This window comes from Micromys minutus (assembly GCF_963924665.1).
Source record: "Micromys minutus genome assembly, chromosome: 3".
Taxonomy (NCBI): domain Eukaryota; kingdom Metazoa; phylum Chordata; class Mammalia; order Rodentia; family Muridae; genus Micromys; species Micromys minutus.
The window spans coordinates 73361112-73388954 of NC_137972.1; the positions used below are offsets into that span (position 1 = coordinate 73361112).

General features: G+C 38.6%; 1 protein-coding gene across 1 annotated transcript in view; it reads right to left on the minus strand.

Moving 5' to 3' along the window:
* Positions 1-27843, minus strand: part of MCTP2 (multiple C2 and transmembrane domain containing 2) — a gene marked incomplete at both ends in the record, with an annotated part of 166161 nt that overhangs the window by 70317 nt on the left and 68001 nt on the right. Inside the window, 5 exons of the mRNA XM_080913856.1 lie at positions 1261-1380; positions 3318-3392; positions 4641-4742; positions 22929-23031; positions 24919-25021. Of these exons, the coding sequence (XP_080769982.1) occupies positions 1261-1380; positions 3318-3392; positions 4641-4742; positions 22929-23031; positions 24919-25021 (503 nt within the window). The remainder of the gene's footprint in view (positions 1-1260; positions 1381-3317; positions 3393-4640; positions 4743-22928; positions 23032-24918; positions 25022-27843) is intronic.

Below are 27843 nucleotides of genomic sequence, written 5' to 3' on the forward strand. Positions count from 1 at the left end.
CATGGAAAGTTTTGAAAGGGAAATCTGGGTAGGAAGTGGACCTGGGGAGGTAGAAGAGGAACCTCACATATGAAGCCATCAGATGGCTAAATAAATGGTAGGACAATGACAGACACATAGGTGCCCTGACGTGATGCGAAACGACAATACTCCAGTCAAAATGGTACCCACTGTCAGAGAAAAATTCTCTCATGGCATTGACATTGGCTCTATCAAAAATGTGAAAACTCTGAGGTCACAATAAAATACTAAAATCTTGCATGCGTTAGGTAAATACACATATGTATCTGTGAATACAAGATATGTATATATGAAACCATTATATTTACATTTTATTCCTCTACCAGTTTTATCTCATATATATGTTTATATAATATACACATCATGTAAATTAAGGATAAGCATCCAATGCAAGGCAAAAGAAAACATTGAGGATGTACTGTCCACATGAGACAGGTGGAATCTGATTTGCCATGGGTCATGGCACATATAGTCTAGAACTCTATTGTAATCCTCTACCAACTGTATAGAAACTGTATAGAAATTTGCTGTTAATACAGGAAAGGAATCGGGAATCTTAATCTCTCCCCGATGGTTGACATTATCAATCTGCATAAGGACCAGTCCCTTTACAACTGAGAGAGAACACACCAGAGATGCTAAGCAATGCTATGGTAGCAGTGAGGATGCTCTTCAAAGACTCATGGACTCTCAGTGATGAACTCAGGAGCTGTTACAATCTCTTGCAGCCCTTTGATGCTAATATATTACGATGCTCATGAGAATCGGGCAATGTACTGAAAAAATTCATGTATCTCACATATACAAGTGTTTCTCAATTACAGACTTGAGTGCTATATTAAGTGGCTGTGATCTCTTGTATCTAAAGCTTAATGTGAATGCATAGTTTTCAAAACTGAATTTTTAAATGATTTAACAAAAAACTAAAGTAGAACCATTTAGTTGTGATTTTTAGTCATACTATTTCCAGCTGCCATTGGTTTTTATAAATTTATTACTGGCCAGGTAAAGACCATATAAATATGCTTCAATAACACCATGGAAACATGTAGATACTGGCTCTTTTCAGCTCAGCAAGAAATAATATGATAGTTTTTGAATAATTGAAAAGAATTCTTATGGGTAACTTTTACTTAGATACAGTTTCTGAAGGGCTAATCTCATATGTTACATTTTAGAGACACAAATGCATAGAAGTAAACAGAAAATAATGTGAACATTAAAAAAAAAAAGACTTACCACAAATGCTATTGTACTCCTTAGTGTGGACTCCCACTGGAAACAGCTTTTGAAGAACTGTACTGTGCTCCATATTGCTATTGTGAGTCTTTTGACACGGTCTACATCTCTCGATAATATCTGCGTTTTGTTTTTAAGATGGAAAACAGACAGATTAGATTAGATTTACATGTTCTAGATAGTCCCTTAGATCAGCTGCTGTAACTTTTTAAATTGTATTGTGTACAGTACCAATTGTTAAAAAAAAAAATATAAAGTCCTATTGTCCTCCATAGGTGACAAGCACATCCAACCTGTGGTGTCCCTCATTTTGTAAAGGGAGCAGAGCCTGTTTTAATAGTATTCTGTACAGACTGAGCTGCCAGACAAGAGCTGTGGCAACCTGGCATTTGGTATATTTGTATGCTGTGTGTATGCACTTGAAGGGGAGAGCACATACATTTGTGTGTGTGTGTGTGTGTGTGTGTGTGTGTGTGTGTGTGTGTGTGTGTGTGTACATGGTGTGGAAAGGCAGGGTATGTATAGAGACAGCATGAAAGATTAAAACTAAGACAGAGTTGGAATGAGTGTCCAGTTGTTGTTTGGATGGATGCAAAGGGAAAAGGCACTAGTAGGACAATAGCATCGCTCTGTTAGTCCAAACAGTGTAGTTGTAGAGATGGAATCCAGACCCCCAGTTCCCAGCTCTGCCATCTTTGATACATTTTTGAACCTTTCTCACAAGGTAGGTTTTGCATTGTTGTTCACCTTACAGGTGGTATGAGAATTCACGTGTTTAGAGAACTGCCTGTATATCTTACAACAGGTAGTTTTTAAATATTGCTTGATAAGTAAAAATTTCAGCTCTGTAACCTCAGGTGACCCAGTGTTGTACAGCACTGAAGGAGGGTCCTGACACACCCAGGGAATTTAGCCCCAGATCTCCCTGTCTATTCCCAGAGCCAAAGCCACCTCAGTGGTCACATTGTTTTCTAAAGGAAATGTCTTTTCTCCCACTGGGAGGCACAGTATTTTGATTTGCTTGCAAAGCTGTCTCCCTGCCTACCTCCATGGAGGTTTTAACTTTCAAGTAAACTGGAACAAAAGAGAATAATAATCACAGCAGTAATAAAAATGAAGACATAGTCTTGGATTACACACAGTAACTACTGCCCTTAAATGACTATAGTACCCAAACCAAAACATTTCGATATTTTCCCCCAAAGAAGGCTAAGGTCCTTCTACAGCAAGGTGCCCAGAAAGTCACAGGAAACAAAAGAGAAGATGGCTTTATATTTAACTACTTTGTGTCATGCACAGCTGCTCAACCCAGAGGAAGCTGTGGAAGTAATAAACACTTTTAAAGGGGGACACTTTGTTCTTTGTTACACAACTCCAGAGGAACAATGGGTACTGGCAGAAATCCTGGCCTGTATCTAAAGAGGACAGGGAGGGGCCCAGAAGACAGAAATGCGGAGGTCATCTGCTTTTGGGTTTATTTTTTTTCGTTTCTCCTTGGTTTTAATATGAAGATCTCCCCCCTAGTCCTGGATATTTATTTATTTATTTTTGTTAAATTGATAAAGAGAAAAATTCCAGACAAGGAGCAGACCAAGAGTCAGCTAATTCCATGTTCGGTAAGAGGCAAACACACCCTAAATTTAAACATAGGGAGTAAACTCAGCCCTGAGGCTAAAAGCTTCCTCAGACCCCTGGGTAATTCCTTCATCCAGGGAAAAATCAGAGAGGACTTGCCCTCAGCTGTGAAGGGGAGAAAGAGAAATGCCACCAGGGAAAGGGGCAAAGAATTGAGGGTGTCTCTTTTAAAGAGCTGCTCAGCATACTCCAGAGCTCACACCCCCTCCTTCCTCCCAAGACTGTGGCTTAAGCCACTCCTCCTTGACCTGACCCATTTTGAGAGAGAAGACAAGAGAAAGACATGAAAAAAAGAACAAGTCCAAATGAGAAAGGAGTGGGAGAGGAGAGGACAAATGAAAAATCAGCCAGTCATGACTGAGAAGTATTTGGACTCTGGCTGCTAAAGGGGCTCAAAAGCCAGTTTGGTGGGCACCACCTACCTTTTTGGACAACTTGCGACTGTCTTCTACAAAGCGTTTTTCTCTTGGACTGAAGGTCCGGATACTTGCTTTGACCTGGAAGAACATGCTTGTTACAGGGCAGCATTCACAGACTTCACTTTCTGAGTAGCTGAGAGCACACAGACAATGAGACCTTATAACCCACAGGCCACAGTCATGGACCAGAAAGTGGCAGATCCAATCATTCCTGGGCAGTTTTCTGAGTTTCAGGGCCATACAGTCACTGCTAAGCCTGGCTGGATCATGGGGAGGGGGGGTCTTGTCACTACTTGGCTAAATCCACAGAAGTATTTCAAACCAGGACCAACACTGAGCTTCCTACATCTTCATGCTAATTTGAATGATGAAATTTTCTTCTCTCATATCTGAACTAAACTTTCTGCAATTGTACCTCAAAGAGGAAGGGAGTGCTCAGTCCAAAAAAACAGCATTTTCACAGCAATCCCATTACCTCCAGTGACCTGAGAAAGCAGGAAAATGGGCCCTGGTAGCTCATTTACAAGGGAAAAACTAAGCCCCAAGGGAATATACTGACTTGTTCAAACCATTGGAGTGAGGGAAATTTTCAAAAAATGAAACCCAAACCTACTTCCACTGTGTCTATGACCAAACATGTTTTCCACCTGAGACTGCACTCATATCTTGGCTAAATAACATAATCTCCATATAATCTATACACAAGTGCTTCCCAGAGGAAATTAGTAAATTGGGAGAGGTCGCCTATCCTGCAAACCATAGAGACAGTTCAGAACAGGAAGAAACTGGGAAGAACACACTCATGGATGACTATTTCAGCACTACTAAGAATTTAGGACTATAGGGACATCAAGGGAGACATGAAAGCTATGACATACATTGTTTTAGAGATGCACAGCTTGCATACCATAGAATAAACAGATAGACTATGTATTATATGTAGATTGTGTGTGACATAAACTTTGTGTTTCTAGAGTGGATTAATTTTTGTATAACGTATCCTCTCTTTATGTAATCTGTAGATAACATATAGATATACAAAGTATATATGTCCTGTAGATGTGCAAAGACTACTTTTTTTCTTTCTTTTTAATTATTCCCTTGGCATTTAGACTATTGAGAATTTAAGCCTCATCAATCCTGACAGCTCAACCCTTTGAAACCTGGGACACTCAGCATGGATTTTATGACTGAGGTTTAAACAGAACAGCATCTAGTCTCAAGTTCCGATGCTGAAATCTGTGACATTAGTCTGAGTCTGTGCAGGCTGAGCACCTTGTGTTTCAGGTACTGAGAAGCTGGGAGGCACATCCTGAGGACACTTACCGGATTATATATGAGATCCAGCTCAAGGTAAAGAAGCCCTTTAAAAGCTTGTTCTAAATCTTTATTTTTCAACACATAACAATTTGGTTGTCCATCTCTAATCTGTTAGAAATAAAAAGGGCAAAGAATATATTAGATATATTAGTGCTATATGATCTATGTGTTTTATATGGCAAAACGAAAACTAACTTTGACAAAGTTGTAAAGGTATTTATTTATTTAATTTTTGCCTCTGCAAAAAAAAATGTATTTTACACTTCATTTTGTATCTACTATCATGATTTGGTAATTTTTCTACATGTTTTTCACTGGTCTCATTTTCTTTTTGCTACCATATGATTACACATGAAGTAGATATTAGGCAGGTACTGACTGTAAGATTAATCAACTTCTAATCTAAAGAGACATTATAATTGACGGGAAGATAAAGTAACTGCCATAAGCTAAAAGTGGTATGCTGACAGAAACCTAGTGGTCCACATTATAGCAGGAAACATAATAGCAGGAAACCACCCCAGTTATGTAGACTATACTTTTCCATGTACTCAAATATGAGGAACTTCCCAAAATTTCTGGCCAGTAATCCTAAAAGTTGTCAAGTCATGGAGAAAATAATGACAGAGCAGAAAACTCTTATGAGTCAGAAAAGGCTAGGGCTCTAGAATTGTTAAATGTATGTAGTACCGTGGACCCATTCCTGGAAGAGAAAAAAATTATATTAATGAAGAACCAGATAAAATCCAAATGAAGGCTCGACTTTACTTATTCATAACATATTACTGTTAGTAATGTTCTGGTGCTGGCAAATGCTTCATGGTCACATAAGATGCTAACAAGGGAAGAAAATAGAGAATTCTCTTTTCTCTAGTTTTACTTTACTTATAAAATTGTTCCCAAAGAAGATTGAAGAATCATAAAGAAATGACTAAAGAAACTAATATTTTATTACAAAACTATCAGTGGCTCTTTGGCCCCCAAACAATTCAAATTGATTCCATCAAAGCTTAGCTGAAGTTAAGGCCCAAGTCCCAAATCATTCAAGAGACACACCATCCCTACCCAACTTTGACAGCACCAGGTTCCTCTGACCTCTGTCCTGCATGTCACAGAACTTCACGCAGTATGCTAGATGCCTGCCATACCCAGAATGTTTGATAGCTAAGCAAACCTGTCCCATAGCAGTTCAGAAACCCAACTATTCCTTGGTCTGCCTTCAGATTGAGGGCAACCATTCTTTTTGTTCAGAGCCATAGTGGTAGATCTGCTGAGGAAACTTGTAGCATTTAGGAACCATATTCTACTCGAAACGAGCCTCTGCATAACCTGAGCTTATCAAGCATTGTACTTGTGATTGTAATGCTTAATAATTCAAATAGCTTGGGAACTTGGAAGGCCAGGAATCTGAGCCATATTTCAAATGACTATTGCTGTCACCACAATCATCCACACAAGTGTTCTTATAAACACTGGTGGAAATGCATTGAGTAAGTCACGGTGGGGAAACAGCAGTTCCACTTTACATGGGAGAGGTCATCTTCCTTCCCAAAGCACCCCGCCTCTCAGATTGAATAGCTTTCATACGGAAAGATGGCTTTCCTGGTCAGTGGCTGAGAGGAAGGGGGTGCCCCATAAAGTCCCGGCTTCCTTCCTCAACGGTGTCCAAACAGGATTCTTGGCTTCCGCTCTGGCACAGAGGTTCACTTAATAAATTGTGGGTGTTAAAGTTGAAAGACATAAATACAAAAACAGCAAGTCAATTTGCCAAGCTGAAGTGCTTCCAACTTCAATTTGTTTCTCTCCTCAATTTTTGTAATGTTATCTTAAAATTTCCATGATTTCTTAAGGGTGAGGGAAGGTCAATAAAAGAACACCAAGTGTCCATATAAAAATATTTCGTAGGAGTTTTTTTTTTTTTTTTTTTTTTTTTTGTAAATTTGGTAAATGACCATTTCCTGTTGCTCAATGTCCCTACCATTGTGTCAGCAAAACTCAGAATCTATGTAGGAACATTAAAGATATTGTCAAAAACAGAAATACAACGTAACATTTACTACTTTAATAGAAAATGAAGCTAGAATACACAATTTTAAGTGCTTGAAAATTATAAAACTAAAAACCTGTATTCCTCTTGGACAATATAAATATCACAGTCCCTTTTCTGGATCAGGAATTAAATAGAATTTGGAACACATCTAATTCTTTTTTTTTTAAAACTGAAGCTTTATAATCATAAAAAATAGAATTAAAACATATTTAAATTTTGAGGCCCAACAAGCAATTGACCAAGGCAGATGCAAATACATTCACCAAACCGATGGACTGAAGTCAGGGACCCCTGTGGTTGGATTGGGGAAAGGCTGAAAGAAGCTGAGGAAGCAGGTGACCCCACAGGAAGACCAGAGTTTCAATTAACCTACATCCCCAAGATCTCGCAGACAGGAGGCACCAACCAGACAGCATACACCAGCTGATATGAGGCCCAGACACATATACAGCAGAGGATGCCTGGTCTGGCCTCAGTGAGAGAAGATGCACTTAGCCCTTGAAAGACTTGAGGCCCCAGGGAGTGGGAAGGCCTGGCAGGGTAGGGTGGGATGGGGTTGTGGGGGCATCCTTTTGGAGATTGGGGAACAAGGAATGAGATGAGGAACTGTCAGAGGGTAGACTAGGAGGGGAATAATGACTAGACTGTTTAAAAAGATTAAAAGATAATAAAAAAGATGTTAAACTACATGAAGTTTATAAGTTCATTTTATAGCTACCAATGTAATTTCAATGTAATCATTTTACATATGCCCCCATTTATGGCTATATAATAGTCAAAATTAAAATCAACTTTGATGCTTTTACACATGTGCTGTCACTGTAAATACTGAGACTAAAACAGAAGAGAATGTTCTGGAAAATATTTTCCATTCTCTTGTGTCAATGAACTATCAACACTTGAATACAGGATCAAGCGTTTGTCTGAAATGCTAAGTGCGTCTGCCCAACTCCCACATCATAGCATTACATGAACGCTAAACATGCACATTTCATATGCAAGGTCATAGTCAGGATTTATAGTGAGAGTTCTAAAGGTTATTTTTAATACTGAAATTTAACAATTGGAAAATTAAAAACACAGACAAAAGAATATTTAGAGGTGAGAATCTGTGAGTTCTTTCCTCTAGTATTGAGATAGCTGAAGCCTAAGCTAAAGTTTGAAACCACACTCATTTCATCCAGAAGAAACAATCATTTTAAATTCACAACGAAAGGAAAAAGGTCCCCATGCTGATTTGGAGAGTCTTTTGTGCTTACATCTGCTAAGACTACATTTCCATCAACTAAAGTTCTCAGATTTAAAAAAAAAAAATCCAGCTAATATATTAAATTTCAGTTCTGTAAGGTAAAGTCTTGAAACAGATTTATTTTATAAACTTTATACTCAATTTTGTAGGTAAGAAAGAAAATCTTAGACCATAATTCAAGGCATCTTTACAGGGAAATATATAAGATATGTAATCTAATTAGGAATATACATTTTATAAGTGAGAATACTTCTGGAATTATTAGGAATACATTTCTCCATAGTTTAGAATAGAATCTTTCATTATTAGAACAAAATGAGTATTTCTACCTACCTTAGATTATTTTCCCTTCTGTGTGAGATATAAATCATCCATCTGGAGCATGGTAAAAGGTAACTCTTTGGTAATTATCCAAAGATTTTAAAGCTCTAGGAGGTCTGTTATTAAGTAATAATTTGAGATTTGGGATCAAAGAAAAAATTACTATGAAAATTTATGTTATAAGGCCAGCCTATAACTGCCCATGAAGTGACAGAGGGCATTGGGGGCCCCTCCTTTCTCCTCTGAACTGTGGGTCTGCACAGATTGGGGAGAGAGGAAGTCACTTCCTGTAGCTGTGTGCCCTCTGCCGAGCACACAGGGCCCCAAGGAGCAGCTCCAAAGACAATCACACAGATGGCACTGGTTAATCTTGGTGGGCCACAGTCACATGGGCAGACATGAACATGAAAGACAGATTTGTACAGAGGAAGGAAGGAAGGATAAAATGGTGGCAGGGAGATAAGAGCAATGTGTTCAAAGCATAAATGTGGGGGGGGGGTGTGACTGCAAACAAATTAACTTACAAATTATCATTTTAAGAAAATAAGTATTTTAATAACTACCATAATAGTTCTTAAACTAACATTTTTCTACATCAAAGATTATTACCTCTGCTTATACTTAAGCACAGTAAATATGACAAACTTTAAAAAGGTTGATAGATAAGACTTTTGGGTCCAAGGAAGGAATGCTCTATGCATTGTTTTTAAAGCCATAACCTGAATGTAACACACTGTAGCTAGGACGACAAAGAAAAAGTTTCCCAATCGCACTTTATCCAAAGAACAACTCTCTTTATTGTGATTCACTATGGGACTCTTTGATGCGATGTATTACCAAAGTTAATCAGGGTCAATGAAGGAGAGCTCAAGATCAGAATCCTGAGTGAAAAGATCATATTATTCTGTCACCATTTGACCTTCTAACTAGAAGAGGCAGAACATTTAGATGTAGGCTACCTTCCTGTATCAAATAACTATCCTCCATTCCATGTGACAAAACAGAACAAAACCTAACAAACAAAACAACAACAACAACAACAACAACAAAGAGTGTGACTATAGCATGGTATAGCAGCTGAGCCCAGCCGAGGCACATGCTAAACGGCTCCCCACTAAAAATGACAAGGAGAGGCTCATGGCTTGTCAAGAGCACAGTTAATACGTGTTATCTGATCACTTCCCATTCTCCATGCAGCTTAGAATCAGGCGTGGGTCCAATGGCACGAGTTACAATTAGCTTGAGGGAGTATTATGTCCAGTAGTTTAGCCCAGCAGAGAAATGGCTCCTCGGGAGCTAAAGGAGCCCAGACCCCCTCTTTTGCCCACACCTCTCACCCCACTTATCTCTGAATCAACTAGTCCTGTGCCAGAAAGCAAACCCAGATCTGAACTTGCTTAGGGCTGCTCATTGCCACTCTTCCTAAAATATGAGCTACTCCAAATGATGCTACATGTTATGAGAAAGATTATAAAAAATAACATTCACAAGAAAAAGACAGAATCAATATCTTTGCATCTATAATTTCCAATGTTAAATAATTATTTCTGTCTCTTATAAAAAGAGTAATTCATGCATCTCAATGACTTTCTAAACAGAATACCTACTCTGAGCTTTCTCTTGGATTTTATCCTTACTCTATCAAATACATTTATATGTTTAGAGACTTTTGGTATGTTGTAGTTTTATTTATAACTTCTTTATAAAAACTTTTAATTAAAAAATTAAAATAGGATAGGTAGTGTCTGGGCTAGACCCTAGGAATAGATTAACTGAAATCACATGTTAGCTTCACTTCAAGGTCAGGTTGGAAAAAACTGTTTAAGATACCTAACTCCTCAGTTTTTGTTTTTAATTCTTAAATTATAAATAATAATGCTACATTATCTTGGAGGTACAATATATCAACAACAGCCAGTCACATAGGAATTTTTAAATAGGTGGCCTGCGTTTACGCTCTCATTTTGTATTTAATTCATATACACAGGAATTATACTTACATACATAAATACAAAGATAAGTGTTTGAATATATTGGTAACATCAGAGCCTCAGACAGTCTGGGCAAGTATGCTCCCACTGAGCTATATCCCCCAGTTATTTTTTTTTCTCTTTTTAGTTTGAAACAGGATCTTACTAAGCTGTTTAGCTTGGCATTGAGCTCATTTCGTATGGAGGACTGGAATTTGCCATTCTCCTGCCTCAGCCTTCAGAGTATCTGGGATTACAGGCCACAGCCTGGTTTGAAATATACTCTTTTGGAGTAATTTGATGAATTGTTATGGTTCTTTAAATTCTTAAGCATCTGTAGGCTGTGTTGAGTTGTTGATACATAGCTGTTTGTACCATTCATTCATTTCTGACTACAAACCCTTGATAGAATTGCTGAGTCATGGGGTGTAGTAATTTTAAGGTTTAAATAAGTCTTACCAGGTTGATAACCTGAAATCCTTTAGTGCTTTACATTTCCAGATTTACATTCCAAATGAGGAAGGTTGTCTTTTTCCCTGCAATGTCCAGCTCAGGACATTTTAGCTTAAGAGAAATAAGCTGGTATCTGGTATATAATATGTGCCCAACGAGCCTACTTTGTGAAAACAGACAGACTTAGGCTCTGTTTTCATTTCTGATAATCTGTGTCTGTGCGACTGTACACAATTATTTCATATCAGTGAGCCCAGGATTCTTCTTTAAAATAGATACCCAGACTATAAATGTACAAGATGCACGTATGTGATATTCTAAAACATTTTAATCCAAGTAACTCTTTCCAGATCACTTTAAAGCATCCCTTTTTTCTCTTTAATGATGAAAACCCATAGCCAGGGTTGATAATCCTGTTTCTTAAATTAATTGGTGCATTTACACTGTAACACAAAGTAAAGGAAGATGATGAAGAGCCACAGTATGCAAGGGCTAATTGTTTTGTGTTTGCCAGTTTATTTTCCCCTCAGTTTCCATGGAAGAGTTATCTTCATGTCAGCAATAAGTAATCGAAGACCAAGAATTCAAGCCATTTGTAAAAACTGAGCCAAGTTTCATGAGAAGCCAGTGGGTCAGTCCCTGATTTATCAGCTTGAGCTACATTCCTAACCACCAAGCCCCTAACTAGATAAGGCATTTCTGGGCTCAGGCTTTCTGTTTTGGGTTACCTTTTCTGCCTGGTTGATTTGCCTTAGACTTCAGTAATTAGAGACAGTCCAGGCTGGCTGCGAAGTTGTGTTCATAGGCTAGAATTCTGGTGTTTTGTTTTGTTTTGTCTTGTTTCCTATCCATTCCATCTTTGGTCTTTCAATTTTCCATAGCAGTTGGTGTTTTGTTTCTTACTACTCCTTCTCCATTTGTTCGCTGAGGACTAACTCCCTTCCCCACAGTCATGCCTTTTAGTTTTTAGACTGACCACTTTTAATAAGCATCACATGTTTGACCATAGGATTGGAGTTGTTCACTGAAGCATGGTAGGCTTGTCAGTGGACACACAGCTGAATGCAATTAATACCCGTCTCAGCATCCACTGCTATCCCATGGTTAAGGGAGAAGGGACAGGAATACAGGGGCCCCTCTCAGATTCCCTAGTTAACTATTTACAGAGTCTGGTCTTGTGCCATTTGCAGACCACTGCAGCTGCTGTGAGATCATGACTACATTGACTTATGTCACTTCCAGAAAGACAGCATTTCACTGTCCTCCCCATTTTCCAACTCTTACCTCTTCCCTGCCCCCTCTTCTACATCCAGAAAGGACACGGTACAAAGGATGTATGTAGGTCTATACACAGAGATAACCCATTAATCACCCATCATCTCTATATTCAGAGAAGCATCTCTTACTAAGGTTGGGAGTACCATTTTCTTTAGAAGGCATGTTTAGTACCGTGCCAATTCTGATAAACAGCAGTAAAATCACCTTGAAGGCCTAAAATTTCCCCAGCTATAGGATTATGAATTATGAAATGGGCCTTATATACCAGCAGAATATAGTTGGTTACCACCGTAATAATCATGCCCCTACTGCCCCAGTGGGTACATCTTGCTTGACAGATTATTATTATAGTCCATGGGGTCCAGAGCTGGATATGCAACATCCTCAGCAGGCTGCACGATTCGTGAAAATGGAAGCTTGGGGGCAGGTAGAAAGCTTCTAGCTCAGTCTCTAGTTAAGCTATCTGGTAAGGAAAGCATGTAGGATCTTCAGCAATGAAGTCTTATCAACAGTTCTGATGGTAACTGAGAGGAATCGAAAAGAGCGTGCATACTATTAAATGCCCACTCTTTATCTTGAAGTCACTGTTCTTAGTGCAACGTTTTACCCTAACCCCTTAAGCAGCTGACTGTAAGTCCCTCACCACATCTTTTATTTCTTACACAGAGATGCCATGCTGCCCAAATATTTAATGTTAAATGATCACTAATTAGTGTTCTAGCCTTCAGTGAAGTTCTGGACTAGCTGGACATAGACTTAGACAGGAACTTCTGTTTGCTTTATGGTCTAGTCTTTGGTGCTTTTAAGTTTCTATTTTTCTAATGAAGACAGTTGATTTTGCTTTCTTCATGAGTATCTCACGGATGTCTTATGTTCTGTTACTTATCAACTATATATATTTATAGATCTCTGAAATTATTAGATAACCCTCTATGTAAAATAAGATTTCTTATTTAAGGTATACACACTGTTTTTTTTTTAATAATTTTAATTGCCTGTATCTTGCCATCACACTGTTTTGTTTAAGAGGGCATGGGGCCATAAGACCATAGACTGAAACCTCTGAACCAGCAGCCAAAATAAGTATTTTTTTGCTTTCTTTGGCTACAGCATATATTTTGGTTATGGTATCAAATAAACAACTAATATGACTGATAAATTATTGGACTGCTGTATCCATAATCAAGAGTGGGGATAGACTCTTTCCAAGTTTCCCTTCTACATCTAGTGAGACGGCTGTGGAACATCTCATTTTAATACATCATTGTTACCAATTACACAGTTACTATCCTAATGTCATGAGCCCTTCTCATACACAAGAAACACACATTTCTCTGTTTCTTAAATCTCTTATGACTTACTCCAATTAAAAGAAATAATATAATACTTTTCCAGTTTTCCTGCTCAGAATGCATTTAAATAGTATCAGAAGTACTCATCCCCCCTTGGGATTTTTGAAACACAATTATTATGTTATTTTCATGATGACCAGCGAAGACAATGCATAGAAAACAAAGGTTAGAATCATTTGAAAAGTTTTCTAAAACTCTCCATAACTGATCTTTTTCGCTAAGTGACATATACACTCTCTGATATCCAAATCCCTCTAATTATACTTTTAAAGATAATTTTCTTTGGTCCTTTTTACACGTTCTTTCTCCCAAGTGTGAGACTGCCTCCCAGTTCCTTTGGAGAGATGAGACATCTGCACAGCAACTGAGCCACCTAACATCTGCTTCCACAGCTTGGCCTGCTCTCCTGGTCTCACTGAGAACTGGGGCTGGTACTCATAACTGTGACTTGTTTATTGTGTCCCCTTTTACCTACACCTTTTTTCTTTAATCCTGTAAGTGGCTTGTCAATTACACTAATATTCTTAGAGTGTGTACTAGTACTTGGACTTATCCTATCTGCTGCTGCCCTGTTTGCACATGCAATCTCCTGTGTGCTCTTTGTTTCCTTTGGCCTCCAGGACTGCACTTGTTGAGTTAAAGACCAAACTTACACCCAAAACCAAACTCTGGCATCTTTCCACTTCTAATGTTTATATTGATCATAAACTTGTTAATGCAATCTATAGTTTTATTATTATTTTACTTTAGTGGACAAAATCCCATCTTCACCTTAACACAAACAAATGAACAAAAATGAAAATCTATGATTGTTCATGTCTCTTACCTCGTGCAAGTCCACTGCACAGAAAACTTCATTGAAAATGCAAATAGAGATGTGTATGGTATTTATTCAGCACAAGTAATTACAGAAAATTTGTCCCATAAAGCTAATTAAGTGAAGCTGTTAAGTAGATAGTTCCTCACAGCACATACATATGTCCCCCCCCCAAGCAACTACACTTGAGATCATATTCTGGTTATAGGTTGCTTTGATCTAATGGGCTGGGCTTGCATAAGGTGAAGCAAGTTTGTTCCAAAGTGCATTTCATTGGGCTGAGACAATAGTTATTTTCACTTGGGGGTATTAGAAAGTAATAAAAGTATATATACTAGTCCATATGTAATTTTAGTTATAGCACTGTTTCTTTGATGGACACGTGTGCATTTGTGTTTTCTGTATGAATGTTTAGAGCTACAACATACTCTCTGTGTGTGTTTTCTTTGATGAGTACTTGGGATCCTTTCCTAACTATGCAGATTAGGTGTGAACTCTCCTTTTGCAGATACTAAGATGGCTATCCTTCAGATTGAGTCACTAAAGCAATTTGTACTCAGTACCAATTGTCCCAGTAGATGACCTTGGAGAGCAGCTCCACTTGGAAGATGAAATCTTAGGTTAGAGAAGGATCTGGTTTAGTTTGAAGAGTACTGGGTGCAGTTCATTGAAGAGATAAATAGTAAATAAACCTAATTATTATGAGATAGTGTCACTGGTCCCAAATCTTTCAAAACTCTAAAGTGCTTACTGCCATCCCCTGCATTTGCTATGATACTGATTAGGGATTACAGAGAAAAATGAAAATGATTCAGTATTAGCTATCAGATTATGGTATATACTAACAATAATTTGAAATCTTGGGTTGTGTTTGATCAAAAGATTGTATATATTTGTCAGTTTTATCATTACTATAAATTTTATTAAAATTATTTTGCAAGCCATATGTTTTGATAATATTCTCCCTTGCTCAATCCTCCTACATGTTTTCTCCACTTCCCTCCCCACCTTAACTCTACTTCTTTCTCCATTTTGTTCAAAAAACAAACAACCTTCCAAATAAAGACAAAGCAACCCAGACAAAAACAAAAGCAACATGAAATAAAACTCTACACAAATCCCACTGAATTGTTTCAAATTGGCTGACTTGGGAACTTGGGCTGCCCTAAACTGTGGTTCATGACCAATGATGTTCCATTGGAGAAAACTGATTCTTTCCTTTGCTAGCAGGAACCCATTGTAAACAGCTTCTTGCTTAGGGGTGGGACCCACTGCCCACTTCCTCCTCTCAGTGCTGGCCTTCGACTTAGGCAGGGCTTCTGCATTCTGCCACACTCACTGTGAGTCATATGTGCATCCGTCATGTTGGGTCTGGGAGACACTATGTATGGAGTTATCCATCACCTCTGCCTCCTCCTGCCTCCTCTCTTGCACAGCTCCCTGGGCCTCCAGGAGAGGGTTTTAATGAAAATATCCCATTTAGGAGTGTATGCTTCCAAATCTCTCACTATCTGCACATTTCCCAATCATGGGTCTTTGTGTTCATTCCCAGGTTCTGCAAAGTTTCTTTGCTGTATGTTGAGTGAGCCACTGATCTATAGGCATCTCATTAGGAGTCATTTCGTCCATGACTTTAGCAGAATAATAGTAGTTTTGCCCCTAGACTCATCAGACCTAGTTAATCTTAGGTTCCATCTCATGGAGAAGGCCTTAACTTCAATGAGAAACTTATCTGTTATTCCTATAACATCTGTGGCACTGTTGAACCTGTATATCTTCCAGGCAGAACACTGTTGTAGATCACAGGGTGTTATAGGGGTGCTCTTGATGATTAACTTTCCCTTTTCGTATCTCTTAGGGAATATTCCAGTGCTGTGAACCCTAGTCATTAGGCATGAAGCTTCTGATTAGGCACCAGTTTGAATGTTTACAATGGTTTAAATAAGGGCTTTATTCACAAATAGGGTATTGCCATTAGGTCCTGGAGAGAAAATAAGAGCTTCTGTTGTTTGGGGGTTTTCATACAGCCCCATTGATCAACAACTAGGAAAGATGTAACCCATCCTTGACAGTGGGCATATTTTTAATTTAATTTTTTATTGGATATTCTTCATATTTACATTTCAAATGTTATTCCCCTTCCCCCTACTCCCATCTCCCCTTGCCTCCACTTGCTTCCATAAAGGTGCTCCTCAAGATTTTATTAGGTGACAAAAGATGTCTAGTTGGGACATTGTCTCCCTATTATTTGGTGACCTCATTTGAATTCATTTCTTACTAGCACATATTTCATGATGCTTCTCCAATAGTAGGTTTTCATTTGGTTTTTCAAAGGACATTTGGTATCAGTTGTCTCTCCCTGTCTCCTCCTTTAACCTGTTCTCCCAATCTCCTCCCTATTTAGCCCTCCTATTCTAGTTTCACTTTTCCTGTCCACAGGAATAATTTATCTATTTCTCTATCCTTTGAAGATCCCCTCCTGTCTGCAGTCTTTTACTAAGCATCTGATGTCTGTGGTTATTCAGATTGTAGTGCGCACATTGAAAGCTTAAAAGCTAAGATCCACACAGAAGAGAATACATATTTGCCTTTTGAGGTCTGGGTTACATTGTTCATGGTTCTTCTCTACCTCCATTTATTTACCTGTGGACTCATCATTCTGAACAGCTGTATAATTCCCCATTGTGTAAATATACCATGTTCCATTATCCATTCATTTGTTAATAGATATCTTGGCTATTTAATTTCTGACTATTACTAATAAAACAGCAATGAACATAGTTGAGCAAGTGTCTTTGTAGTGGAATGTAGATCTGTATCCAAGACTGGAATATCTGTATCTTGACGTAGATCTATTCATTTTCACAGAGGCTATAGAAATTTGCACTCCCACCAGCAATGGAGAAATGTTATATATGAAGCCATTCACTTTGAACACAATCATTTGTTTAAAACGCTGTCTTTTCTAAGTGTGATTTCAGGGGCCCTTTTTTGTTTGTTTGTTTTAAAAATCCAGTTATCCATATCTCATGTCTAGATCTTCTGTTTATTTCGCTGATCAATATGCTTGTTGTTTTGCCAATAACTTGCTGTTTTTATTACTATGACTCTATAGTACAACTTTTAGAATACAATATCGCTTGCACTCTTCTTATGATTGAGGATTATTAAGCTATTATGCTGGTGTGTGTGTGTGTGTGTGTGTGTGTGTGTGTGTGTGTGTGTGTATTTTGCATATAAAGTTGAAGAATGGTTTTTCCACTTCTGTGGAGAGTTGTGTTAAAATTTTGATGGAGATTTAATAGATCTGTGTTTTGGCAATTTGCCTGTATTAAGTCTATGTGTTACATGCAAACCTGATACTTACAGAGGCCAGAAGACGATATCAAATCTCCTGAGACTGGGGTTACAGATGATCGTGAACCACTATGTGAGTGCAGAGGACTGAACTGGATCTCTGGGAGAGGAGAGTGCTCTTCACCACTGAGCCATCTCTCCAGCCCCAATGTTTGAATTATTTAATTGGCCATTCTCCAGGTACTAATTTCACCCCAATTTAAAAAGGCCCAGGGCATTTGAGAAAGATGGGAGGAGAAAAGAGGTAGATTATGTTGAAATTATATTTTAATTTCAAAAAGAAAAACACAAAAGCAAAATTTAAATAAAAATAAATCCTGTTGTTAAGTTTAACACAGCCTCTTAATTCAACAGTTTTAAAGGATCTTCAGCAGCAGATCTAAGCACATTACTACAAAGTAAAATGAGAAGTTGAGCCACACTCTCTGTTTTAGACTTGAGTATTTTTAATATGCAGTGCCTTAACTGACTGAGCTGGCTAGTTTTATGTGAACCTGACATGACCTAGAGTCTTTTGGGAAAAAGTGAATCTTAGTTGATAAAATGCCCCCACCAGACTAACTTGTAGGCAACACTGCAGTGCATTTTCTTCCTTAGTGATTGATGTGGGCTGGCCCCACTCTTTGTTGGTGGTGCCTTCCCTGGACTGGTAGTTCTGGGTGCTCTAAAAAAATTCAGCTGAGCAAGCCATGAGGAGTAAGACAGAGGAAGTACTTTTTCCCCAGATTCTTCTCCAGTTCCTGTCCCCTGCTTCCTGCCCTGTTTGAGTCCCTCAGTGATGGAATGTGATAAAGAATTATAAGCTAAAATAAACCCTTCCCTCCAAGCTATTTTTGCTTATGGATTTTTTTTTTTTTTTGTCATACAATTAGAATCCTAACGTAAGACACCAAATGGTGAGTGGAACTTTAGATTATGGCAGGTAAAGAGAAGACAACTGCATATAAATATTCTCGTTCAATAATTAATATTCAATAATTAATAATCAATAATTAAAATCAGTAGTTAATATGTTGCTTGTTATAAAATGTTTTAAATATAAAATAAATTTTGATACTTTTGTAGTATGGAGCAATGAGCCTAGTACCTCTCCCACAAATGTTTCTTCCACCGCTGAGTTCGAGCCTCAGGTTTCCTTTTGTGCTAAGTCAGGATCTCCCTTATTGTCCAGACTGGCAATGACTGACTCTACATCCCACTTAGGTCTTAAATTTGTAGTTTCCCTGTTTCAGCCTATGTCTCTGGGATTATGGATTGTGCTACCAAATCAAGATAGAACCATATATCACTGAATGAAGGTTTATTCTCTTATCAAGTAAATAATAAGTATCACTGACTCCCATTTCTAGATTCCTTCACATAATTGAAAAAAAAAAAAAAAAAAACAAACAGGAATCAGCCCTTTTCCTAAGAAATACAAAATATAAACTCTGAGCATTTTCACTAATATTTAAGTTGTGGAGATTTAACAGAATTTCTAGGATGGTCTCACCCTGTGGTCCTAGTAGGCTACTTGCTCTAGAGTCACTGTTTCCTGTCAAATCTTACCCTGCTAATAGACATATCAAATGCCCCACAAGCCTTCCCATTTTCATCTTGGGTGGTCCTTTCTGCATTACAGCCATTCTTCTGCGCCTATGTTCCATCTTTGTCCCTGCTCATCTACAAGCCAGAGTCAAAGCATTACTCCCTCCTGGGCCAGTTCAAAGCCCTGCTTCCTAATGTCTTCTCAAATGTTAATCTATCTCTCAGAGCATCTTGTTCCTTTCCTATGGTTTTCTGTGCCCAGTGCACAGATACCTCCCAGTTTCCCATACCTGTCCTACCATGTCTCTCTTGATGGTCTTAAGTGTACATATCACAATTGTACAAACACAGTCCTAGCCTTCCTTAAGGCATGAAGCTTAAAGCATGCTCACAACCACTATCTAAGAAACTCTGGGGAGCTCAGACTCCAAGAGGAGGCTGTCTATGTTAAAATCTTGCTTACTAACCAGCTACAATACAGGTTCATTTCTGGGCCTTTGTTTCCTAATTTGTAAATTGCCAAGAATAAATATGCAAGACTAAGTTGTCAGAAAATTAATGATTTAGCATATTAACTGCATTGATTTTGTCATCATGCAACCCTCGAGGAACATAAACTAAAGAAAAAAAATATGGCTAAACAGATCTTTAAACAATCCCCCAAATATAGTAAGTATTTGGTATCATTTGATAACAGAACAAATATTATATAATTATTGGATTATGATTTTCACTTATAGTAAGAGTCATGACATTTAAAAATCACACTTATAATCTACATTCTATTAGGAAAGAAATTCATTTGAAAAGGTCAATTTGTTGCAGGTAGACCACCTGATGTCAAGAAGACAAAGATTTACCCTAGGATTTGGCCATGTACCTAATCTGTCAGTCAAGGAATTAGAAGTTAATGTGAGTCAAGTCAGCTGTATGGAATAGCAGCAGCAGAGCCTGCCACTCAGTGCCATGGAGGGTCCCCAGAACAACTAAGATTATAACCTGGCCATAATATTATATAAGCAGAGCCTGCTAAACTGGACCTTTCTTCTGATTGTATCACATGCCATTTTTATTTAAAAGAAATAATGTGTCTTGGAAGTCTTTTTGTCAACTCAACACAAACTAGAGTTGTTTGTGAAAAGGAATGTCATTTGAGATAATACCCAACCAGATTGATTAATGATTGATGTTGGAGGGGGTAACGCACTGTAGCAGTGGCATCCTGGGGCTGGTAGTTCTGGGTACTACAAGCAGGTTGAGTAAACCATGAGGAGCAAGCCAGTAAGCAGGACCCTTCCTGTGGCTTCTGCTCTACTGTCTTTGGGCTCCTACTCTAAGTTCCTGCCCCCATTTTCCTTAGCAATGAACCCAAATTCAGAACTGTAGAATGAAATAAAGACCCTCCTCCATTACGTTGCTTTTTATCACCACTATAGAATCCCTAAGACATGATGTAAACCTGTGGTTCCCCATCCCTCACCAACTCCTTGAATAAAAAGTTCAGTGCCTTTATGGACCTTGGCTCTTGACATACAGGGCCCTGCAAGGCATGCCTCTGTCCCTCCCTACCTGTGGGTCACTTCTATTTGATATGTCACTGTGTTTGTCCCCTCTGTTCCACTGATACTGTCTTCCTAGCTATCTCAGGATGTTGACAGGTAAAGTTCTACCTCTGAGCCTTTAAACATAGTTATCTCTTGCCTCTAAATTTCCCAGATACTCACTCACATTGATTTCCCTGTCATCTCCTCAGGTTGCTGGTTGAACGTTCCCTTTTCTGTGTACCCCTCACTGCCACCCAGCCTTGGAGAACTTATCTCCACTTCCTTATATTATGGGTGACACAGGGTTGTGTTCTTATCATGTAACATTGCATATTGATGTTACTTTTGTTTTCTTTCTGTATCCTCCTATCTTATAAAGCATGGAATAAGCTACCAGGGAAGAGGGAGGTTTGTTTGTGGCCAGCACCAGGACACTGGTAGCTAAAATTGCCAGCCACACAGTGAAACTTCCTCATGTTTGCTAATCAAATAAATGAACAAACTGAATCTGAGGCAGACTGTTCCCATCATGTGAAATTTGACTGTAGTGTTTGGGTTGTGTTTAAAGTAGAAATTAAGTAAGATGTGTTTTTCACTGATTTTCTAAATGGGAATGGATATTTGGAAAAAATAACCCATTACTTTAATCAACTGTTGTGTCCACCAAGAGTCAGTGCCCCTTCAGGCTCTTCGTCAATGTCTAGGTACATCTTTGATTTTCACAACAGTAGAGACAGACAAGTCACCAAGAGAAGTCAGGAATCTGCTGGGTACCCCAAAATGCACAGGAAAACCCCATTTAGCACACAAGTGTCATGACTCTAGATATCAACAGCCTTAGGATTGGGTCATCCTGATGTAGCTGCATGTAGTCTTAGATCCCCTGACGAGGGACTGAAGGGGAGACAAAGACACAGAGGTCTTGAACTGAAGTGGGTAAGCAAAGCCAGTGTACAAAAGTTTTATGAACAAAGAAAAAAAGATCAAGGGTTTTTAAACCCCCTAAGTGTTTTCACAGATAAAGGAATAAAATATATGTCATTAAATTATCCATTAAAAAGTATAAAGGGGAGAGGAATGAAAGAAGAGAGTGAATCAGGGGAGCCCTAAGGAGATGGAGGAAAGGGGGAAGGAGTGAGGCAGACAGAGGCCAGAGAGGAGAGAGAAAGAGAGAAAAAAGGTGTTTGTGCACATGTACAGACACTGGATTAGAAGATGGTTTGGCTTTGTATCAGCTCTCTTTAGACTTCTTTTAAAGTGTGCCCCATATTCTGATTCTGGTTATGTGTATTCTTTCAGGAATATCTGACAAAGTTGTAATAAAAAGGGGGAATTCCCAAATTGCTATCTTCTCTCCATGAGCAATGGTGTCTGCCACAGAGGGCTCAGAGCATTTGGCAGGGGCCGGCTGCAGCAGCCCAGCAGCTGCTGCATGTGAGTTCGTGGAGGAGCATCAGGGATATGAGAACTCGGGGAGAAATTAACCAAATGATCAAAAGCAGATGAGAAGATATTAAGAGGTACAGTGTCCCCCTCCCTGTAAACATTATGTGAGCAAGATGAAGCTTGTGGTTAGATCACAGAGCACACAACTCACAAAAATGTACAAATGGCTTTGGGGAGAATACAAAAAAAAAAAAAAAAAAAAAAAAACACAACTATGAGAGAAGAAATAAACTTTCCTATTTTGGTGAAACCTTAATGACTGTACATCAATTTACAAAATTGAAATCTCTGCCTCTGTCCAGTTCATTGGACATATATTAGTGTCCAATCAATAGAAAAAATAGATGCGAAGTAATGAATAAATGAAAGGCCACTTCCCCTTCACTTTGGTAAGCACGCTGGGACGCCTTCTCCGCTGCCCTTTCTAACCACTTTCTTCCTTCTGGCTTTTACCTTTGCTGACCCTACCTCGATTATTGAAATGCTCTTGATTTTTCCAAGAGAGCTCCTTATTGTCTTCCACAAAATATTTTATTTTAATATTTTCAAGCAGACACAATGGAGAGAACTTTGAGGAAAAGGGTCCCTAGGAGACCTGAGAACAAAGTGGGCACCGATGAAGAAGGAAGAAATCCATGAGTATTCCGCAGTAGTCTGTAGGAATCTGACCACTGAGTTGGATTCCTTGAAGTCAGACAGAAAGTGCCAGTCTGAGGTGGAATAAGGTCTGAGAGTGCATTGAAAGATTGGCCAAAATGCCTGGTTGACTGAATAAGCATTAAGCCAAACACACAAAAGACAGTGTCTCCTTATATCTAAATAAAGCATAAATAGTACTTCCCATAGTAGCTCCAAGACCGACAAAGATACAGTGAGTCTAGACTATGGAAACTCTGACTTACAAATTGTTGATTAATGCAGAAGACTTACAGACAGCAAGGGGATGGCGACTTTTCCAAGGAAATCCGGAGCCTTGTCTCCATCCTCATCAAACACTGTCACTTCCAGCACATCATGGATGTCTTTAATAGGGCTGAAAGTGAAGAGATCAGGTATTACACACAAAAAAACACACGAGTGACATTCGCTTCAGGAAGATCTGAAAACACTTGCACTAATTAAGTCTGTGTGTCCTCGGAGTATAAAACTATCATTTAATTAAACTCTAAAAATTAAATCAAACTGACTGTATTCCCAGAACAACCATCATGGAAGATTCAGATGTGTACATGATGAACGAAGTTAACTTTCTTACTGTGTTATTTTCCACACATGTGTGCACTCCAGTGGGATACTTTTGAAGAAGGAGGCTATAAGAAAGAAAGAAAGAAAGAAAAAGAAAGAAAGAAAGAGAAATAGAGAGAGAGAAAGAAAGAAGGAAAGAAAGAAAGAAAGAAAGAAAAGAAAAGAAAAGAAAAGAAAAGAAAAGAAGGAGGGAGGGAAGGAAGGAAGGAAGGAAGAAAGAAAGAAATAAAGAAAGAAAGAAAGAAAGAAAGAGAAAGAAAGAAAGAAAGAAAGAAAGAGAAAGAAAGAAAGAAAAGAGAAAACAAAGAAAGTGAGAATTTAGCTCAGTGATACCAAGTGCAAGATTCTGGGTTTGTTCCTCAGCTCTGGGGGCCTGGGGGTCGGCAGGGAGAGAAAGAAGGAAGGAAGGAAGGGAGGGAGGGAGGAAGGATTAGAGAAGAAAAGAGAAGAGAGAAATCAGAGGAGAATGGAACAGGATTGCAAAGTCACTGAAATGAGAAAAGCAAAAAAAAAAATTGTTAAAAACAATCACCTTTAAAACTAATGAATGAATGTTCATTACAGAGACAGCTCAGTGGTCATAAGACCTAGTGTTCTTGCAGAGGACCAGGTTCAGTTCCCAGCACCTGGTAGCTCCCAACTGCTTGTAACTCCAATTCTAAGAAATTCCAAATCCTTTTCTGGCTTCTGTGGTCTTCTGAATGCAAATGTAATACACATAATCCCACACAGGTATATACAAACACAAAAATGAGTCATCAGCAAATAAATATTTTAAAACTATTTTTAAGAAAATGTGATAAAATTCATTATTTACTGAAGTATGCAGAGAGCCTGCTTTAATTGAAACATAAAGTACAAAAAAATCTACAGCTTTAAAATTACTTTTTTTTTAATGTGTCTTCAGCTGATGTGTCTCCAGCTGATCCACTTCCCTTAGAGCTTTATAGGACCTCCCTTGAATACCACCAATTACACTGGAAGCAAGTTTGCCTCTTTTCACTCACAAGCACAGAGTAAGAGGTCAGTTTTGTGGGGTGATGCAGCATCAACTCACCCCAGAGCAATGGAGGCCTCCATGCCACAGTCACACACCTTGAAATCTAAGACAAACGAGGAAACCATATACCCAGCTCCTAAAAGCCCAAGTTTGATGAAGCACACAGGGCTGTCCAAAAGAGCCAGCCCCTCTGATAGAAGGGAATATAAGGAGCCTTTGGGGGTCTTTAAGGAGTTGCATATAATCTGTATTTTCCAAAAGACTCTGGCAGACTATAAAGCTCCTCGCATTTAAGACAGTGTCATAACATTTAAGTGCTTAGAATTTAAGACAGGACTCCATTTGTAACTTTTCTTAACCCAGAAATAGATTAGTTTGGACATCTAGAAGCTTCCTTCTATCTGCAGATTAATTTAGTCACTAAAAGATCTACTTTATAAATGTCTCCTCACAGTCCCTTACAGTTCCAAATGGTCTCTTCTATTATTAAGCCATACTATAAAATGAAAAGATAAAAGGTTTTTGGAAGAAAAAAAAACAATAAAATTTGCTCTTTGCACATAAAACTGGGTGGAAAGTTCCCCTCAAGAGCCCCTAGCCTGCCCCCCACACATCAGAGATAATTGCTCTCTAAGTTAAAGCTGCTCCAAGGATCCCAGGGCATGACAGACTTACAATGTAAAAACTTTGTTCCACTCAGGATTGAGGTTTTTGTAGACGGTATGTGTCTGAAGTCGGTCATTGCCTAACTCCAATAGGCAGAAAGGATCACTCTTCCCTGGAAAAAGAACACAGACAGCCATCAATGGCAAACGTATCTCCAAAGGGACACAGCAAATTGAGCAAAAGCTCTGCACTTTCACAATAAAATGGTGAAAACGGAGAGGAAGAGAGGGAAGGGAAAACACTCTCCGCAGGATTGCTGAATCCACATTTGAGAATTCAAGAAGGTAGGAAAGGCCATGAGTGTTCAATCTTTGACTTATTTTGGGATCCACACAGATGAGCAAGATGAATTGTTGCTCTGAAGTCCCAGGATCACAATTCTCACAGAAGGGGGCACCAGGTCTGTGTAGATTAGTCCTTACTTTCCTGTTTGTCTTTAACAGGAACTCAATAGCAAAATAAAATAACCCAATTAAAAACAGGTGAAAAACTTTAAAAGGCATAAAAGCGCCATGCATGTAAAAACTTATTCAGCATCATTTATCTTTAAGAAAGTGCTAATCAAAGCCACAATGATAGATTATCTATCCCCAGTTACAATGCCTATTACTAAACAGGCAACAATTGGGCTGGAGATATATTCAGTGGGAAAGCACCTACCACACGCTAGGCCCTGTGTTTGATTTCCAGTACTTCAAGAAAACAGAAACAAAGATAAGAATAACACCAGAAATAATTGAGGAAAAGGAAGTCTTAGGCACTGTTAGTGAAACAATCACTTAGTAAAGCCATTATGGAAAAATCTGGTTCTGCTAACAGTTATTCATAAATATTTCATCTGACAGCAATTCCACTTTCATGTATATATCCAAAGGAAATGTCTGTCTCATCATTCCTTACAATAGCCAAAGATGAAGACAACATAGGTGTCTATAACCTGACAAGCATAGGAAGCAAATGGGTTACTTATAGATGACAGAATAATGCCCAGGCATAAAGAGGACTGAACCATAAAGAAAATTAAATTATGTCATTCACAGTTACACGGATGAACCTGTCAGGCAATATGTTATGTAATTCACAGAAAACTAGATACTGCAAGGTCTCATTCATATGCAGTACAGAATCCAGAAGTAGGGATGGACTGAAAAGCTGTCTTATCAGGTCCGAGCATTAGCTACTCTTGCAGAAGACTCTGGTTCAATTCACAGCACCCACATAACAGCTTACAACCATTTCTAGTTCCAGGATATCTGATACCATCTTCTGGCTCACACAGTCACCAGGCAAGCAGGTTGTGCAAAGATGTACTTACAGGAAAATACCCAGAGATGTAAAAAATAAAAACAAATCCCAAAACACCAGGCAGAAGCATGGCGAAAAGATTGATACAAGATGCTAGAGAAAGAAAATGGAGGGGTGGATGGAGATATGTGTGCACATGTACAAGGTTATGGTTGGACCAAAGGGTTGGATGCTGGTGTCCCCTTGTATCATATAGCTAATAAAATTGTATAAAATCTTTTTAAAGAGCTAGAAGAAAGGATTTAGGATCTTCTATGTCATATGGAACATACGCTAAGTAATTTATGACACCATGGACAAAGCAAAGGAAAACCATCATGCTCTGTGACACTGAGATTATATGCCAGCTAAGAGCAATAAACACTCTTACATCTCTAAACTTTCTTTAGGTAAATACAGATAATAACTCTCCTATGCTTGGAAATCAATGAAAATATTAACATCTATGAGGCTGTGAGAGAATATACAAAAAAAAAATATAGAGAGAAATGCTCTTCTGAACTAAACCTCTGCCCTAAGTGAATAAGTAGGCCTGAACCTACATTTTCATAGGTGACGGAGTATGCTAAAGTTTGTGATGCTATGAAACACACAAAATACCATTTAGTTAAGTAAGGTTAGAGCTTATTTTTCACTTAGAATTTTCATCCCACAGGGTTGTAAGTCATGAGGACCTGAGTTCTATTAGCAAGAACTCACAAAACATGGACAAAATGGGATGTGGAGGCAAGAGGAGTCCCAGAAAGTTCTGGGCCAGCTGTATACTATATAGTGACAAAACATATATAGACACACATGCATACAATATACACAATACACAGAGAGACACACAACACACAGTCACAGAGGGACACATATACAGAAACATACACACAGACACAGAGAAACACACACACACACACACACACACACAATACACAATCACACAGGGATACTCAACACACAGAGATACACAGAGACATAGGAACACACACACACGCGCACACACATGTAGACACACACACACAAAATACACAGTCACACAGGGAAACACAAAACAAAGTCAAACAGACACACAGACACGCACTCCCACACACAGACAACACACCATCAAACAGAGACACATACCCACAGAGTTTAAAACAATATGGAAGGTGATGACTGACACCTAACATGGTCTTATGACCTTCATATAGCACTGTGGCATGTTTGTGTTTGTACTTGTACATAGATAGGCACATCATACAGGAACAGGTGCACACACATATGCACACACACACAAGTTAACTCACTTCTCACCTTTCATCCCATCTCCCTCGATCTTCCCAAAGCACACACATAGGAAGCAAGAACACCTCTGATCCAAAATCAGCTTGACAGTCTCCAAGTAAAAACCTACTACCTTTCACTGGGCCTGGCATGGAGGCTTAACATTTAATTTGTCAGGGAATGAAAGACTACAGAATGTCCATATGACATTAGCAGGGCATGCAGGGCTTAAATATAGATATCTACCTAACAAGTAGGCAGGGCCTACCACAAAGCATGCTCAGGCCTCTGGATCTCTTAGCCAATGTTCAAGTTGCTGAACTTACATCTAATACCCTTAAATAAATAACCAGGAGTGCTAAGGACCTGGATAATCATACA